Source organism: Oryzias latipes, chromosome 2 (assembly GCF_053564925.1).
Source record: "Oryzias latipes strain Hd-rR chromosome 2, Olatipes_Hd-rR_3.1".
In the NCBI taxonomy this organism is placed as follows: Eukaryota; Metazoa; Chordata; class Actinopteri; order Beloniformes; family Adrianichthyidae; genus Oryzias; species Oryzias latipes.
Genome location: NC_136238.1, coordinates 44824758 through 44843190, shown reverse-complemented (window position 1 = coordinate 44843190; position 18433 = coordinate 44824758). Strand labels below are relative to the sequence as shown.

The window sequence follows — 18433 nt, the reverse complement described above, 5'->3', positions numbered from 1 at the left end:
AACCAACTAAAACAAAACTTTTTTTGAACGTGAACATGAATCCAAACAGACAGTATACAATAGAGGCCTATCATTCAAAAAATAATTAAACTTAAAATATCTTGCTCTCCATTCAAATAGCCTCTCCTGTCATTAAAACTGAACATTTGAACATGCTGGAGAGAAATCTGAAAATAAAAATGGTTCTTTAAGTAAAAATTAAAATCTTAACAAATCAAAACATTCCATTTTTTTGCACTTATGCCAGTTTGTTAGAGGTTGATGCTTGGCCTCTTTTCTTGGCAACAAGTTCATTTATGTTTGGGCTTAGGTTCTGTGCTGTGGAGATTCTCAGGATGGACTTCAGGTCTTCATCTGTGAGACGACTCCTGTGTGACGTTTTGTTCATTTTCATCACAGAGAACAGCTGCTCACACATATATGTGCTGCCAAACATGCACAGGGTTCGAGCTACATGTTGACGGAGCTCGGTCATTGCCTCAGGAATGAAGTGAATAAACTGTGCGGGCCCCACAGTGTCGTACTTTGCCTTTAACGTCGCGTTACATTGCAGCTCTATCAGCTCCATCTGCATCTCTACAGGTGCAGTTTCCACGTCGACAGTGAACGAGTTCCGAAGCAAATCGAAATTACTTTTCTGTGCGTCAAAGTCGCCAAAGCGCCGGACGAACTCAGTGCGAAGTGCGCTCAATTTATCAGCAAAGTGGTCATTTGGGAACACCGTAGTAGCGCTAAGCTGCTTCAAGATTACTTGGCAACAGGGAAAGTGAGGCAAGTTGCATTGCTGCATTTGCGCACCAGACAATTGCCCGGCCGCTCCCGCGGTAGTCAGAGTTGCCGTGGCAGCTGCTGTCTCTCTATTGGCGCTTCATATCGCCGGGCCATTAAAAAAGACATATAAAATGATCTCGTGGGCCGGATATAATTGTTGGCCGGGCCGGATGTTGCCCGCGGGCCACCAGTCTGACACATGTGATTTAAGTGTTTTAAAGTAATACATTTACTACTTTAAAATGTGTACATTTATGAGATAAAAGTAAAAAAATTCAGCCGATGAGTTTTTATTGTAGTGAGGAAGTAGGGAGACAATTCAGACACAGCTAGCGAGTGTGGGTGGGGGAGGGTATAGTCCTAATGGGGACATAAAATATCAGGGTCTGTGTGTGAAGTAAAAGTGACAATAGAAAAAGGGAGGGAAACGATCCATCGGTATATTGCTTAAGCTAGTAACATTAAAACTTTTTTTGTATATTCCAGAAATACATTTATAATGCAGTTTAGTCGTTTTTTACTAAAAGAATTCTTAGTCTACTTGACAATTACTGAGATATTTGAGATAAAGTAAAAACTATAGCCTCAATGGGGACTCAAAGTGGTAGGATCTGTGCACTAACTTCAGCCTGTAGAAAAGCGGGGACAATAAGGAGTGTCTTTGTTGCACAATCTATAGACAGAAAAAAATATCTAAACAAAGTTAAACAATTGTCAATATGATAAAATCAAATGTGTCAAAAACCAAGGTAGAATTGCGCAAATCTTAGGACAGTTTTAACTGAAAGAGTAAAATATTCATGATATAAACACACAAAAATAGAAACTATCAACACTCTTAACCCTGACTTCTTTAACCTAGTCACATTTCCTCGCTACCATACTCAAAAATTAACCTACTGGATTCACTAAATTCCCTACCATACTTTTACTATAATGTGGTAGTTGATTGGGCCAAATCTAATTCTTTAAGATAAAACCAAAAATTCTGTGGCCACTTACTTGAGATATTGCCCATCATCAAACTCTATAAGCTCTTATATTGACGGTCATTAAAGAACAGGAGTGGAGACCAAGGGTCACATTACTGCCTGTATTCCAATTAACACTGCTCTAACTGGCTGGACACACATGATCTAGGTGTCAGAATCAGAATCTTTATTGTCATTGTACATGGGGATACAATGAAATTGCAGCAGCCTTGAAGTGGTGAAATTAAATAAAATAAAATAAAAATAGAAATAGAAATATTGTATTTACATCTCTACCAAAAAATAAACAATATGTACAGAAACTGTTAAATATTAAATATGTATGGACAAAATAGAATGGAATGAGATGAGTTGGGTAGTGGTGAGTGATTTAGTATTTGTAAAAAATCAGAGTACGGTGTGGTTGGTGGAGGTATATGTATTCCGTATGGTAATTGCCTGTGGATAAAAGCTGTTCCTTAGTCTATTTGTCCTGGTTCGGATGGACCTGTACCTCCTTCCAGAGGGCAGGAGGTTGAATAGAGGGAAAGCAGGATGGGTGGAGTCAATGATGATGCTAGTCACCCTGCTAAGGCAGCGTGACTCTGGAGGGTGACTGCCATTCTGCTTCAGTGCAGTGGGAGAACCACACTGTGATGCCATAGGACAGAATGCTCTCGATGGTTGAGCGGTAGAAGGTTACCAGCAGCTCCTGGCTCTTCTTCCTAAGTATTCTCAGGAAGTGCAGGCGCTGCTGAGCCTTCCTGCTCACGGCCATGGTGTTGTCAGACCATGTGAGGTCGGCCGAGATGGTGGTGCCCAGGAGGGTGAAGCTGTGGACCCTCTCCACACAGTTTCCATTGATGTAGAGTGGGGGTGGATCTGCTCTGTTCTTCCTGAAGTCCAGGTTGATCTCCTTGGTCTTGGTGGTGTTCAGGATGAGGTTATTAGCCTGACACCACCTTGACAGTTTCAGGACTTCATCTCTGTAGGCCGTCCCGTCGTCTCCAGAGATCAGCCCCACCACAGTAGTGTCGTCTGCAAACTTCACTATGGTGTTGGTGGTGTGGGGTTTGTCTGCAGTCTGCTGTGTACAGTGTGTACAACAGAGGACTCAGCACACATCCCTGTGGGGAGCCTGTGCTCAGCATCCGGTTGGAGGAGAAGTGGGGACCAAGTTTGACTGTCTGTGGTCTGTTTGTGAGGAAGTCCTTGATCCAGGAGCAGGTGAGTGGGTGGAGTCCTAGGTCAGACAGTTTGCTGACCAGAATGTCAGGAATGATTGTGTTGAAGGCTGAGCTATAGTCCACAAAGAGCACCCTGGCGTAGGTGTCTCTGTGTTCCAGGTGGCTCAGCGCAGTGTGGATGGTGATGGATAAAGTATCGTCCGTTGATCTGTTTGCTTTCTAAGCAAACTGGTGGGGGTCGAAGGTTGGAGGAAGGGAGTCTTTGATGTGTCCCAGGAGCAGCCGTTCCAGACACTTGGTGATGAATAATAACTGTTAGTAGGCAAGGATATCTGAAAAACGCAGCGTTCCCCATTCACAGATTCATCCTTTTACACCAGGGCTTTAGCTCCAAACAGTTTATATTTTTTTGACTACCGTAACTCTTCAACCGTTGACGCAGTTAGTGTAATTCTAGTGGGTTCTGGAGTGGGAAAAAGAAGTCTTGCGCTGATATGCAGCTCTTCACAGTAGTGAAGTGCTTATGGGATCTAGGTAAATTAGCTGATTCAGTTGTAGAGAAAAGCACCTTTGCGCTGTGACAAAACACTTTACAAATGGTGCAAAGCTGGTATGAAAAGCCGATTTTCCCCACACCAGATTCAGTTGATTCATGGTGATCGCATAAACAATAAAATATTACAGTATGTCAAAAGAAATTTTATTGAGGTGTGACCAACGACATCTCTGGTGTTAAGGGGTTGAAGCAACCTGTGTTGAAGAAGAGTCATATTGAAAACATGCAGGACTGACTACCCTACAGACTAGGGCTGGAACTAGTGTCAACCTTCATCCATCCAGTTGTAGCTGCACTTGATATTCTAACATTTGCTTTATTCAATTTATCTCTGCACACTTTTGTTTTTAGTCTGGCTACATAAATAATAGAGACAGTACATCAAAACTGTTCTACTCTGAAACTTATTACAAATGTGCTGCACAACTGCACAACGCTGTTCTGTTTCCAGCAATCCAGCATTTTTAAAGTATTGAAAAAATAACCTGTATTGAATTAAATTGCATGAAAGCATATTAAGTTGCTTATAAAGAGCCCTTCTTTAAAGTAACACACAATTAAACATCACAGTACAAACAATAAAACAGAACCATATCTTAAAGGTTGACATGGTAGTTTGAGTTCGAGAAGTAGACACAAAATGCTAGGGTCTGTGTATTCACCATGTGTAGCTATTTAGAAAAGGAGGGAAAAACTGATTAGCTACAGCGCTTAAAATAGACAGATTAAGGCTTTATCAAATTCATGAAATCTGAATGTAACTCATATTTAAGCAAGTTATTTAAAGTTCCATTTTTGGAAAGATGTCTATGTGGGGCAAAAACTTGGATTGGTGCACAAAATTAAAAGTGGTATAGTCTTAGTGGGGACACTAAATGTCAGGGTCTGTGTATGCACCAGAACTGACTACTGAGAAAAGGAGGGAAAAATGGATTAGCCACAATGCTTAAATTAGCCAGATTATTGCTTGTAAATTAGCTAAATCTGGATGCAACACATATTTAGGTAGGTTATTGAAGTTCCACTCATGAAAAAACAATATGTGGGACAAAAACTACAATAGGTCTGCAAAGTTAAAAGTGGTATAGTCTTAGTGGGGACACAAAATGTCAGGGTCTGTGTATGCATCCGAACTGACTCCTCAGAAAAGGAGGGAAAACCCTATTAGCTACAATGCTTAAGATGGCCAAGTTAATGTGGATGTAATAAAGATGTAAGTAAGTTATATGATGTGTGGGACAAAAACTCAAATAGGTTTTGGATGTGGTTATGTCCAAGTGGGGACATAGAATGTCAGGGTTTGGGTGTGCATCAGGAATGAATCTTGAAAAAGGAGGGAAAAAAACAATAAGCTAAAGGTAGCCAAATAAACCAACTAATTTAAATTTAAAAAATGTAAACAAAGCAAACCTTATTCTGCTTACTTAATGAGAAAACAAGGACACAATTTGGAGGGGTGCTAAAAAACGTGGGGACATGCAAAGCTCAACTGAGATGGATAGTGCCGTGTGAAGGGAAAAAAATCTAATGTAATTGTAAAAATAATATAAGATTCAATGTGGTTTAACAGTTTATCAGACATAATTTTTAAATATTGCAGAAAGCAATGAAGTTCAACAAATGACTAGTTCTGACATCAATGTCACTAAGGTCCTTCAACTTAAATCCCAAGTGCACGGAGAAGACTCGGAGGCTAATTAGGCAAGGCAAGGCAAGTTTATTTGTATAGCACAATTCGTACACAAAGTAATTCAAGGTGCTTCACAAAACAGAAAAATGCATTAAAATCACAATACATCATAGAAATAATCAACGTAAAATTTACTTTAAAAGAAAAAAAAAAATATTGAAAATTGATTTAAAAATAAAGGAAGGAAAGGAAAGAAAAGTGCAGGTAGGACCTTTCAGTCATATACGGCTAAACAGAAATGTTTTAAGTCTAGATTTGAACATGAACACAGAAGAGGCCTGTCTTACGACTTCAGGGAGGCTGTTCCAGATTTTAGCTGCAGAATATTGAAACGCTGATTCCCCTTGTTTAGTTCTGACTCTGGGAATCAACAGGAGGCCGGCCCCTGAGGTCCTCAGAGTACGAGATGGTTCATATGGCACTAACATGTCAGAGATGTACTTTGGTGCTCGGCCATGGAGAGACTTGTACACAAGCAGAGCTGCTTTGAAGTCTATTCTTTGAGGTACAGGGAGCCAGTGCAGAGACCTGAGCACAGGACTAATGTGATCATACTTCCTGGTTCTGGTCAGGACTCGAGCAGCAGCATTCTGGATGTACTGAAGCTGTTTTACAGCTCGTTTGGAGAGGCCGGTGAGCAGGCCGTTACAGTAGTCTAACCTACTGGAGACAAATGCATGAATAAGTATCTCCAGGTCTGGCTTTGACACTATGTTTTTGATTTTGGCAATGTTTTTCAGATGATAAAATGCCGCTGATGTTACTGACTTGATATGGCTGCTAAAGTTCAGGTCAGAGTCCATGATTACCCCTAGATTTCTGACTTGATTTGAGGGTTTAAGAGACAGAGAATGAAGGTAGCTGCTGACACTTTCTCTTTGTTTCTGTGGGCCAAAAATAATAACTTCGGTCTTGTTTGAGTTTAGCTGGAGAAAGTTGTTCTGCATCCACGCACTGATCTGTTGGAGGCAGTGGCTGAGTGAATCCACCGGCCCATATTCACCTGTTGTCAGTGACACATAGATCTGAGTATCATCTGCATAGTTGTGATAAGATATGTTATTGCTGCGTATTAACTGCCCTAGTGGCAGCATGTAAAGGTTGAACAGAAGGGGTCCCAGGATCGATCCCTGGGGCACACCACAAGTCAAGGCCATGTAGTCTGAGACACAACTCTCAATTTCAACAAAGTATTTCCTGTCTTCCAGATAAGACTTGAGCCAACTTAGGGCAGATCCAGAGATGCCAACCCAGTCTTGGAGTCTGTGCAAAAGGATCCCATGATCAACAGTATCAAAGGCAGCGCTCAGGTCTAGCAGGATTAAGACAGTGACTTTGCCATCATCAGTGTTCAGGCGGATGTCGTTGGTTACCTTGATAAGAGCAGTTTCTGTGCTATGATGGGGTCTAAAACCTGACTGGAAAACATCAAATGTTAATTAAACATCTTGAAAATCTGTTGAAGAAGCTGTTGAATGAAATTGGCAATCAGCCTGCTGGTTCCTGCCTGGAGAATACAATCTTTTCAGGTTAGACAGATGCTACAGATTTCCTCAAGAGAAAAGAGATGGATATCAGTTGTGTTTCCATCTGGTCTCACAATGTGTTCAACAGTGTTGCTGTAGTCTCTGTTACCACACCACAGTAATGAACCTCTCAGAATGACCTTGATGCTTCATCTGCAGAAAATGTATATGATGTGTTCTACAATTCTGCCTCAGCTCAATTTTTTCTGCTTGTATTCTGGACCTAAAATTTTTGGTCATGACTCAGAACTAGTGACTATAGGTGGGTACTGGAATGAAGATTTGAAGATTGACTGCTAAAATGAGAGCTTTGCTTTCTGGCTCAGCTCTCTCTTCACCACAACAAACCACATAGCTGACCTACTGCCAGCTATGTGAACAAAGCTCCTGCTCTGGTTATACTGAGGCCGGACAGCCCTCAGGAAGGTTCCCTGGACCCCATAATTACAGAGTAACCTCCACAGAACACCACTGAGGATGCAGTCAGGCGCCTTCTCCAAATCCACCAAGCATGCATGAGTGAACTCCCACAAAACCTCCAGCACTTTATGGAGGAACGAACAGGAAAGAAACCACTATCGACCAAACTATCCTATCCAGTGACCTGGCATAGGCTTTCCCAGGGAGGCTGAGGCATATAATTCCCCGGTAGTTTGAACTATCCTTTTTAGAAGGGAGAATCTTTACCCCTTATTTTTTCACTCCAGTGGTACTGTGGTGCCTGCAGAACACTGCTTTCCTCTCCTGAGGCGCCGGATGGTTTGCCAGAAACTCATTGAGGCATTCTCCATGGCCTCACCAAACTCTTACAAGGATTGGTTTTTGCTTCCACAACAGCCCGGGCCGCAGCTCACTTAGACTGCCGGCACCTGTCAGCTGCTTTTGGACTTCCACAAGCCAGCCAGGCTTGGTAGGACTCATTCTTCAGATTCACGGCATCCCTTACTTCCAGTGTCCACCAACTGGTTCAGGGATTGGTGCCACAACAGACACCAGAGACATTGTGACCACAGCTCTAAACAACAGCAGAGACAACAGAGGTGGAGAAAATGATTCAAGTAGACTTTATGTTCCCACCTCCATTGGTATTTGTTTAAAGGTCACCCACAAGTGAGAGTTACAGACCTCCCTGATGGCTTATGAGGCCTAACGCAATCAAATAGTATACAGACCTAATAAAGATGTTGAAGCTATGAAACAATGTGGAGTTATAGGTCAGCTTGATCAAAAGTCCATAGCCCACTTAGTTGCTTTGACCCCATGTTTGTGTCATGACTGTACTGGATATGTTGCTGCTAAACCATACTTTCCATGTCTTGAAAATTAGTCATGGCATCTTGTCTCGCGTCTTCTATTTTAAAAGTTTCACATCTCTTACAAACTGCTTAATGCATTTAATGAAGCCACTTCAGATGGGGTCACAGGGATGCTTCAGCCTATTCCAGCGGGATGTGCAAGATTTAGCTTACACAACGCTATGGCTAACAAACCGTGCCCTGTGATGTTTTTACAGGACAATTCACCACCTTTAACCCTCCAACACTTGAGTTGTTGCCGGCAAAATCTAAAAAATCAAACGCTTTTTGACATGCAGTAAATCTTTGAACGTTCATGTGAGCTGATGCGGAGAAATGCAGCTTTGCACACACTTCATAATTTGCTAGAATTATGTTATTTGCGTCATCGGTTGAAGAGTTATGGTAGTCAAAAGAATGTAAAAGCTTGAGGTAAAGCTCTGGTGTTAGAGGGTTATAAGCAATTTATCTTTCAAAAACCCCAAGGTCAAAGTTGTTAGCAGATCAACCTTGTGAAGTTGTCAAAAATTTAAAGGTTACAGCAACTTTTGTGAAAGGTTTTGTAGGTCACTCAATCCTATCTGTGAATTTACAAGATGGCAGAACTTTAACAAATGTCAACATTAAAGAAAAGTAAGTTTCCTTAGACCTCATAAGAATATTTTATGCAAGATATTCTGTGTTGGTAGAGGCCATTTTGAATTTTTATATAACATTTGAAAACCTGTGATGTCATACTTTGCCACAAGTTGCTCCATTCCTGGAGGTCACTGATAAACTCCACAAAAAGATTAAATCTTTTTTAGGATATGCCTGGCATCGTTCTGTGGATTTTACAATAAGTTTTTAAAAAATGGAGGCCAAAAGAAGATAACATTACAGATTTGACATTTGGTAGTGCTGTACAGTCATCATTAACAGTATGCTGTTTTCTTTTAGATAAAACACTGTACTTTTCAATTGGCCAAAGCTTTAAAAGCATTTTCAGTAAATAAGGAAATGGTCAAATAAAAGGCTGTGCCAGGAAGGGCGTAATAACTATAAATATTGGTCTAAATTTAGTCTATATTTTGTCCAACCTTTGAAGCAATATTATTTCAAATGAAGAGTTTGAGACTTTAAATTTTCAACTGACTCTAAAATATAAGCTTTACTGTATGATTTTGTAGTATTAATGAATGCATATACATCGCATTACAAAGAAACAAGATTTGTATTTATGTGATATCACAGATGATCTATGCAACATCTATGCACCTGAGTCATTACAAAGATGCAATTAAGGGAGCAACAAATCACAAAATGATGATCATTTTTTGATCAGTAAAAAGGGGGAAAAAACACGACAAAATAAGATGAAAACGTATGATTTAGTTTTTGAAGAGCAATCTGCAGCCAAACCGTGGCTCGTGATCCATGCAGATCACTGACCTAATGCACCTGTAGATACAATTCCATTCATTTTCCTCAAATTAGTTTTTAAAGCTTGTTTTAAATGAATACAAAATAAATATGTTGATGTAAATTGAGGGTTTTGCAATACCACTTTTGACCACTAGTGGGGGTTAGTGATGGAGCGATAAGTGATACACGCTTCCCGCGCATAAGTCTTCTAAGGGACTGCAGTACCACAGTGTATCCTGAAGGGGCGCATGAAAACACACAAACACAGATTTAGTCCCAAAAAGTCTCTCCCTGGGGACATAAGAGAAAATGATAGGGGAGGGGTTGTGGGTCATTCTGAAGCTAGTGGTAAGATCCTCCCCGTGGGGACCTACATTTTTGTCCCCACGGTAAACTTGGTCCCCATAAGTCTGTGTGTATTCAAGTTCAGGTCCTCATCGGAATAGAAGTACAAACACACACACACACACACACACACACACACACACACACACACACACACAGGCTTTCAGAAATACACATCCTCCTTCTAAAACAGAAGTTTCTGTCTCGCGAGGAAATGCGACAAATTTACTGCCTACTAATTATACATTTCCATTACAAGCTGCATGTGTTCTTGAGTGCGCGACATGCTGCCCGCCGGAGGATTTTGATTTGATTTTGTGTCGCCTGGTGCCACTGCTGTCCGGAAAGGCGTTGGAGGCCTACGCACGGCAATTGATGAGCAGCAAGCCCACATCTACAAAGACCTGAAACACGCACTCCTGGTGAAATTTACATCTCGCCAAAGACTTATCGCCAGCAGTTCCGGTCCGTTGTGGTGCCATATGGGGAGAATCCAAATCCAACTCAGACGTACCACAGACTGAAGGGCCTCTACCGTCGCTGGATCCACCCAGAGCAACACACGAAGGAGCAGATCGGGGAGATCGTCATCCTGGAGCAGCTGCTGCGTGTGCTTCCAGCTGACATGAGGACGTGGGTGAAGGAGCACAAACCAGAGGATGGGCTCACTGCTGCCCGGCTTGCGCTGCAGTACGTTAATGCTCGACGAGGGGCATCTATAAGGCTGTCGGGTGGGGTTCAGCCTCATCCCATTCAAAATGCTCCATCGAGACCTGCACGGAGAGACTTCAATCATCCAACGCAAGGTACCAACCCAGCACCTGACCAGCGAGCAGTGGGTAAGGGCCTTGTGTGTTACTATTGCTAGCAAATTGGTCACAAAGCCTCCGTATGCCCAATCCGCAAGACTAAATTCACAGGTGCTTGCTATGCACCCAGGCCAGAGACTATCGAAGGAGCAGGGCCTGTTCACACGGACAAAGGCATTTTCCAGCCACTTAAATCGGCGACTGTTCATAGACAGCAGGTTACTGCTATGTTGGACACTGGTAGTTTTGTTTCTTTGGTCAGAGTTTAATCCCTTTTGGTGGACTTGATTATGGCAGGCAAACAAATGTTGTGTGTGTACATGGGGACAAAAATTTGTACACAAAAGCGGATGTATCTGTGACCATAAATGAACAATCATGTCTTTTGACTGCTGGAGTGGTAGAGAACCGGCCTTGTTGATTTGATTTTGGGGTGTGATTTACCTATGTTGATGTTGAGGGACTTATTAAATGAGGCTACTGAAACAGCTAAAGCTAAGCTGAGCTAGCAGTTAGTGTGTTTACTAGAGCTCAGGCTAAAGCTGGGATGCAAAGTCTGCCACATATGGATGACAGTTTCTTTGATGGGAGCAAAGAAATGCCAAAAAAGTCCAGAGACGGTTTGAAAAACAAATTGAGTTGCCGGATCCTGAGACCCCAACCACAGCAGAAATGTTTGAAATACCAGCTGACATTTAGCTTTACAAAATGAAGGCCAAACTTTAAATCCTTTGTTGGCCAAAGTGATGACGGAAAGTGACAAATGTTTGGAAAATGTGCCGTTTTTTGTTGTTGATGATGTTCTGTGTGCAGCTAAAGGTGAACACCTATGGTTAGTTGTTCCAACCACCTGCAGGCCACTCATCATGCACTTAGCACACACACTCCCATGGGCGGGTCACCTCGATCGTCACAAAACATATCTTTGTGTTAGTTCACGGGGGGGCAGAGAGTGCAGCTCAAGCTCAACCAGGAGAGCAGCCCCCCACCACGCAGCGAGGGCCCAACGCAGGGTCCCGCCCCAGAAGAGTGCCGACAGCCCCAGAAGGGCACGTCATGATCACCCCAAGAGTTCTGGGCATCCCCCCGCCCGAACTCCAGGTACGAGCCAGGGCCCCGTTTTAGGAAGCAGCCGTTAGTTTGTTGCGGGTCTGGAACATAAGCGGTGGGTCTGACAGCGCAACATACGTAGCAGCAAGGTGAGAGGATGGTAGGGGCTCCTTGACGCAAACTTCATTAATTTTACATGGAAATGGGTGTTCTTAGAGTATAGGGGGATAAAAGGATTTTTTTCGGGGGCACTCATGTGTCCCCTACAAAACCACCACTGACTGTGTGTGCGCTGCCTTGCCTTGTGTGCGTGCGCGCGCGGCACGTACTGTCTGAACAGCCCCGCCCCCCGTGCACACACATAGGCAGACAGACCTCTCCTGTTCAGCAAAAGCAAATTGACATTATCATTATTTAAAGGAAAATTGACTGACTCGATGAGTTAAATATGCCAGATAACGTTTTTATTTTGTGGGACACAAAAAATAAAGCGACTTCTCCAGTACCGATAGCAGAACCGTTTAGGTCAGATCTTAACGATACTGCGGTCTTGAAGAATCTGGCCCCGGGGCTCGTATAAAACCGCGGCTCGGTACCCATCCCTCCTATGCGTGTGTGTTTATGTTGGAATGTATATTTGGGGGTGTATATATGGGGATGTAGTTAAAATTGGCGGGTAGGGCACTGAGGGTACATCTCCTGATTACTCACAGTGATGTCCCATCACTCTCCCCATCAACGACTGGGCTGGGCGATATTTCCTAAAAATAATCCCCCTCCCCCCCACCCTACTTAAGGAAAGCAATAAGTACAAACGGCAGACAACTTAAAAGCAAATTTTGTTTTATTTAATCAAACACAAGACAAATGTAACCCCCATTTCTGGGATGAATAATAAATAAATGAACACATTCTTGGAATCAAAGTTAAGCATAAGATTTTTCTTCTTCTCACTCCCTTTTGGACTTGTGTTGTTTATATAATTTTGTTTTATATAATCTTCTCGTTTTACATACATTTTTTTCTTGTTTTTGTCTTATTTCGTTATTCTACACTTCACTTGTCCAAAATAAAAAGGTTACTTACTTACTTAAAGTCCCAGCTGTGTTTTAAGTCCCACTTTGTAGTCTAGACTAAAAGGAGACAAACATTCACCTTGACAGTAGCACCATTTTCTAAAGGATTAACAAAACAGCTCATATCTGGGGTCTAAGGTTTTAATTAAATCAATAAACCCCGTTTTCTCCACGGAGGGGATTATGAAGCAGCAGGAGTCGCGGTCAAACCCCCCCCAAAATCCCGCACACCTCCGGATCGCAAACTAATACGGATAGAGGTAATAATTACAACGCAGTATTCTTTATTAAGAAATAACAGTAACAACTAACTATCTAACTAATGAACTAACCCTATAGGCCTTGTAGAATGGGTATGTGTGCGTGTGTGTGTGTGTGTGTGTTCGGGCGCTGTCTATGTAAGACGGGACTGAGCGCAAGCCACGCTAGCGAGTGAAAGCTTCGACTCTGTGATGCGCTTTAGGCAAAAGTTGCAGCGTGGGGTCTCTTCCTCCATGTCTGTGGCAATAAACCCATACCAGCTCAAAAGATGATATGATTCCTTTCTTGGGAACACACTCTCACCGGTAGCCATGCTGTCGCTTGCTGTTTCCTGTGTGCTATGATGTTGTTTGTTGCTTGCCATACCGCCGTGTGAAACTAGCGCTATGGAAGCGGGAGCCAAAAATGCGCCATTACACCAAAACTCGATATAGTTATTTTTGAAATCGCCTGGAACAAAAAATTTGAATTAATTCATTTAATCTATTTATCCCCCCGGCATAAGTGTAGCCCAGGGGCCCCAGCCCAGGGGCCCAATCCCACGAGGCGCCGCCACCACCCACCCCACACAGAGAGAGAGAAGTCAGAAAGCGCCGCCCCCTGGAGCAAGTCCAGGTCCCCGAACTCTGGTCAGGCCTCTACGGGACCTAGGCAGCCACAACCAGCCGGGGCGACCGCCGATTGCATGAGTGGAAACCCCGACCCGTCAAACCTCAAAGGTCCCGTACCGATAGTGGGCCCTCCCCCTCCTCCAGACAGCCCCCTTACAGGACAGGGCCAACAAAGCCCCCCACCCCTGACCCCGCAGACCTGGTGGATGTCAGCCAAAGTGACCGTGGGCCCCAAGAGGGTTGCCCCGCCCCGTCCCAGAGCCAGGGAAGGAGTGATCCCAGCCCCAGGTGCGGATGGGCAGCCCATCTAGCGCCACTGGAATAAACAGTTTTTCATATTTTACATTTAAAAATGTCAACTATAAGATTCCTGACTGAGCAGATTTTGACTTTTATTGGTGTTTGTCAATACACAAACCCATTTAAAAGTATAAAAGAGTTTTTTCTTGTGTTTGTATTCCTGCAGTTCTCCCCCAGCATTGGATGACTGAAGAGGAAGACCTCTGCAACCAGCAGAGAAACTTCAGAGTGGAACAAAAGGAACCAGATACTTCACTGATCAAAGAGGAACCAGGGGAACTCTGCATCAGTCAGGATGAAGATCAACTTGATCTGAAGCAGGAGACTGATACCTTGATGGAGATTCCTACTTATGAGGAAGATGAGAACAGTGAAGCAGATCTAAACAATCAGCAGAGCTTAAATGTAACTGATAGTCAGGATGAAGAAGGAAACCAACATGAAGAATCAACATCAACTACAGATGGAGAGACAGACCCACAGAACAGAGATCAGAGGAAGAGGAGGGACAGAAGTCATGTCCAAAATGGGTCTGATAAAAAATATTGTGCATCTAAAAAATGTGGTAAAAGGTTTAGTGGGCAGCCTCAGTTGAAATTTCACATGAAAACTCATACAGGAAAGAAGACATGTTCTTGTAAAAACTGTGAAAAATGTTTTAGTTATAAATCTAATCTAAAAAAACACATGACAACTCATACAGGGGAGAAGCCCTTTACGTGTAAAGAATGTGATTCAAGTTTTAGTCGCAGATCTTATCTCAAAACACACATGAGAATTCACACAGGAGAAAAAACTTTCATTTGTAAAGAATGTGATAAAAGTTTTAGTTTTAAATCAAAACTCAAAACACACATGAGAATTCACACAGGAGAAAAGCCTTTTACTTGTAAAGAATGTGATTCAAGTTTTAGTCGAATATCTACCCTCAAAATACACATGAGAACTCACACAGGAGAAAAGCCTTTTTCTTGTAAAGAATGTAAAAAAAATTTTAATCAAAAATCAAAACTCAAATTACACATGAGAACTCACACAGGAGAAAAACCTTTTACTTGTAAAGAATGTGATACAAGTTTTAGTGATTCATCTACTCTCAAAAATCACATGAGAATTCACACAGGAGAAAAGCCTTTTTCTTGTAAAGAATGTGATAAAAGTTTTAATCAAATAAATAATCTCAAAACACACATGACAATTCACACAGGAGAAAAGCCTTTCCCTTGCAATAAATGTGATGCCAGTTTTAGTCAAATATCTATTCTAAAAAATCACATGAGAACTCACACAGGAGAAGAGCCTTTTTCTTGTAAAGAATGTGGAAAAGGTTTTTTTGACGTATCTAGTCTCAAAAGACATGAGAACTCACACAGGAGAAAAGCCTTTTTCTTGTAAAGAATGTGATAAAAGTTTTAGTCAAATAAATAATCTCAAAACGCACATGAGAATTCACACAGGAGAAAAGCCTTTCCCTTGTAATAAATGTGATGCCAGTTTTAGTCGAAAAACTATTCTAAATAATCACATGAGAACTCACACAGGAGAAAAGCCTTTTTTTTGTAAAGAATGTGATAAAAGTTTTCGTCATAAATCAAATCTCGAAGTACATATGAGAACTCACACAGGAGAAAAGCCTTTCCCTTGCAATAAATGTGATGCCAGTTTTAGTCGAAAATCTATTCTGAAAAATCACATGAAGACTCATACAGGTGAGAGATAGTTTTTATGGCTTATAAATGGCTCAGTGATAAATGTAATTTAGTGAAATACATTAGAACACACACAGGTGAGAAGCTTTTCTTTTGAATCGAAAACATTTTTTTAATAAAGGATTTAGAGAAAAATCTCAACTTCGAAAAGAAAAACTTAGTGCAGAAAACTTGTACAGTATATGGGAAAATATTGTGAAAATGCCATTTAGTCGTTTTTTTTCTTTGGTTTTTAAAAGAGAACTTTTTTTTGTATACAAAAAAGGAAATTGTTGGAATATTTCAAGCCTTAGTTTAATTTAGTAAATTTATTGTATAGGTATAAATAAAACGATGTTCTTTGTCCAGGAAAAAAAAAGAACATTCTAACAAATGTTTATGTCAAAAACATTTAGTGATCATGTTTAACCCGTGTGCTATCCTAGGCACATCAACATTGGGAGTTGGGTCATCTAGACCCACTAGACAGTGCTCTGAACCTTTTTCCTTCAATGATTTTGTGATCTTCACTGGTGTCCATGGATTACATGAAATCTTTCCACTTTTGTCATGGTAGGGAGAACACGTCAATGGAAGGGTGGGGTCATCTATGATAGCACAAGGGTTACAAAGTGTGTTGTGTCCTTCCTGCCAGAGACTGCTTTGGTATTGGAGGGGTAAATTATCTCAGTCAGACTGGTGGACTGGTTGTATTTTGCACCATCCCACATTGCTAAAATTGCCTAAATCTTTTTCAATGACTATGATGTTACTGTTTGATCAACCAGTAAAGTTCCCTGAGCTGAATCCAATAAATAAAATCTATGATCTGTTAACAAGAGTGAAATGAAACACCAGGCCTAATGATAAAGATGACTTGAAGTCTGCTGTTTAATCAGCCTGAGCTTTCATTACATGTGCACCCTCCCCCCAATCTGGTGGCCTCAATGACACAGAGCCTTGATGTAGTAATTCAGTTCAAAGGACGCATTAACTACATTTTGTCCTGCCATTATTTTTATTATTTTAGAAAAAACGTATTTAGTTGACCATTGTTGTAGTTTATGTTGTCAAAGTGTGCACATTATTATGATGTTTTATAAACACCTTTGATTTTTTTTGTCATAATTTCCTTATTGTTTTAGATTAAAGGAGGGACTGCAGTTTTTTTCACCATGAATCAGCAAATTCTGCAGTGCAGCAAAGCGGTTCCCTGTTTGAAGCCGGTTTAGCTCGTGCTGGTTTGCGGCGCCTTCCGTCCGTGAAACCAGGGTTCGAAGGCTGCTCCCGCTTCCCTTCTCTACTTCTGTGCCGGTCCCAAGCCCGGTTGCTTTGAGAGGGTTGCGTCAGGAAGGGCATCCGGTGTAAAACAATGCCAAGTTTACCATGTGACTTGTTCGCTGTGGCGACTTGTTTGCTGTGGCGACCCCCTGATGGGTAAAAGCCGAAAGAGAAAGAAGAAGCAAAGCGGCTTCAATATGCAATGTTTTAAAACAAAGTGTTGCAGAACTTTGAGGATGGAAAAACTGTGGAGAACATTTTCATGTGATTCCTCTTCTAAGCTGTTTGTTCCCTTTTGGGGTCATGAAGGCAGGGGACATCCTGCATCCAATTTGTCACAGGGTCCACGCACTCTCACATTCACATCTAGGGACAATTAGACCGACCAATCGATCTATGAAGCATGTTTTGGGATGGAAGCTGGAGTCCCCAGAGGAAACCCACACATGCACAGGGACAACATGCAAACTCTACTGTTTTCAGATCCTCCAACCAGGACTTGAACTGAGGGCCTTAAGCCAAGAGTGCTAACCACTGCACCACCGTGCAACCCGCCAACACTGAGGTTTATGTTTTTGTTGTTTATGTCACTGCTGAACTTAACCAGAATGTTGACGGAAACTTGTTTAAAGTAACAAACCCCATTTCTTTCTTTCTATATAACTCTTTGTGTTTGTATCACTTTTGTTGATTTTGATCTTTGGTTCTAAATTATGCTAATTTAATTCATATAATGTAAACTTTTTTTATACATCCAGTAAAAATACATACCTATAGCAACTGTACAAACATTCTGTTAAAAAGCAAGAATCGTGGTTCAATCTGTGAGCCATTGAGCTTGATTCATGAATTGAATCGGATCGCCACCTAAGGAACGATCCATAGTCTTAGTAGAACCGCATTCCTACCATTTAGTGAGGAAAAGATTTTCCTAAAAATGTATTCAGGAAGAGGCGGATAAAGAACCAGACTGGTGTTTGTGTCTGGTGTTCTTGTGATTCCTGTTTTCTAGTAGACATTAGAACTGTTCCTCTGTTCTTTTTGGTTCTCAGTGTTCTGTTCCAATCCTTACTGTGAAGAATAAAGTGGGCGTGAACATCAGTCAGAAGTGTGGAGTCTTTCCCACAGTCTGGGTTTCTGCTCTTTGTTGCTTCTCTGCAAGTTCCAAAGCTGGGGGGTATTCCAGAAAGCAGGTTATGCTAGCTCCCACGGTAAGTTTGAGGCTAAGGAAGTTGATAACCTCAGCTTTCGGTTCCAAAAATGGAGGTATGTTTCAGGGTAGGTCAAGTTACCATGGCAACTCTTGCTCTGAACATAACCTGGTCTGGAGCAGGTTTAGTTGAAGGTTAGTTTTTTTTACAGAGAGGTGAAGCAGCATGGCGTGTCCATTTGAAGATGATTTAGTGGATGAAAAAGCTCAGATAATACTTTTTCCACCATGAGAGGGTGATAAGACCACATATGGATGTTGGAAAGAGAAACTTTTTACTTTGATCTAACTTAATTATTTGCTTCAGTTAAGATAAATTATTTTCTTTGTTAGGTCAGCTTAAAAATAAAACGTAGTTTTCAGACAGTTATTTTACTTTCATTCAAATTAATTCAATTAAGT

The 18433-nt window shown here is 41.6% G+C and overlaps 3 protein-coding genes across 4 annotated transcripts in view; 2 read left to right on the top strand and 1 right to left on the bottom strand.

Moving 5' to 3' along the window:
* The window catches only part of LOC144989024 (NACHT, LRR and PYD domains-containing protein 12-like), a 166787-nt gene that overhangs the window by 22058 nt on the left and 126296 nt on the right, over nucleotides 1-18433 (top strand). The window lies entirely within an intron of this gene.
* LOC144989280 (uncharacterized) overlaps nucleotides 1-18433 on the bottom strand; it is a 160981-nt gene that overhangs the window by 46547 nt on the left and 96001 nt on the right. The gene's annotated exons all lie outside the window — the stretch shown is intronic.
* On the top strand, nucleotides 7905-17922 carry LOC144989172 (uncharacterized). The gene is made up of 2 exons (XM_078941331.1): nucleotides 7905-13840; nucleotides 14019-17922. The coding sequence occupies exons 1-2, from the start codon at nucleotides 13627-13629 to the stop codon at nucleotides 15245-15247; spliced, it is 1443 nt and encodes a 480-aa protein (XP_078797457.1). The 5' UTR covers nucleotides 7905-13626; the 3' UTR covers nucleotides 15248-17922.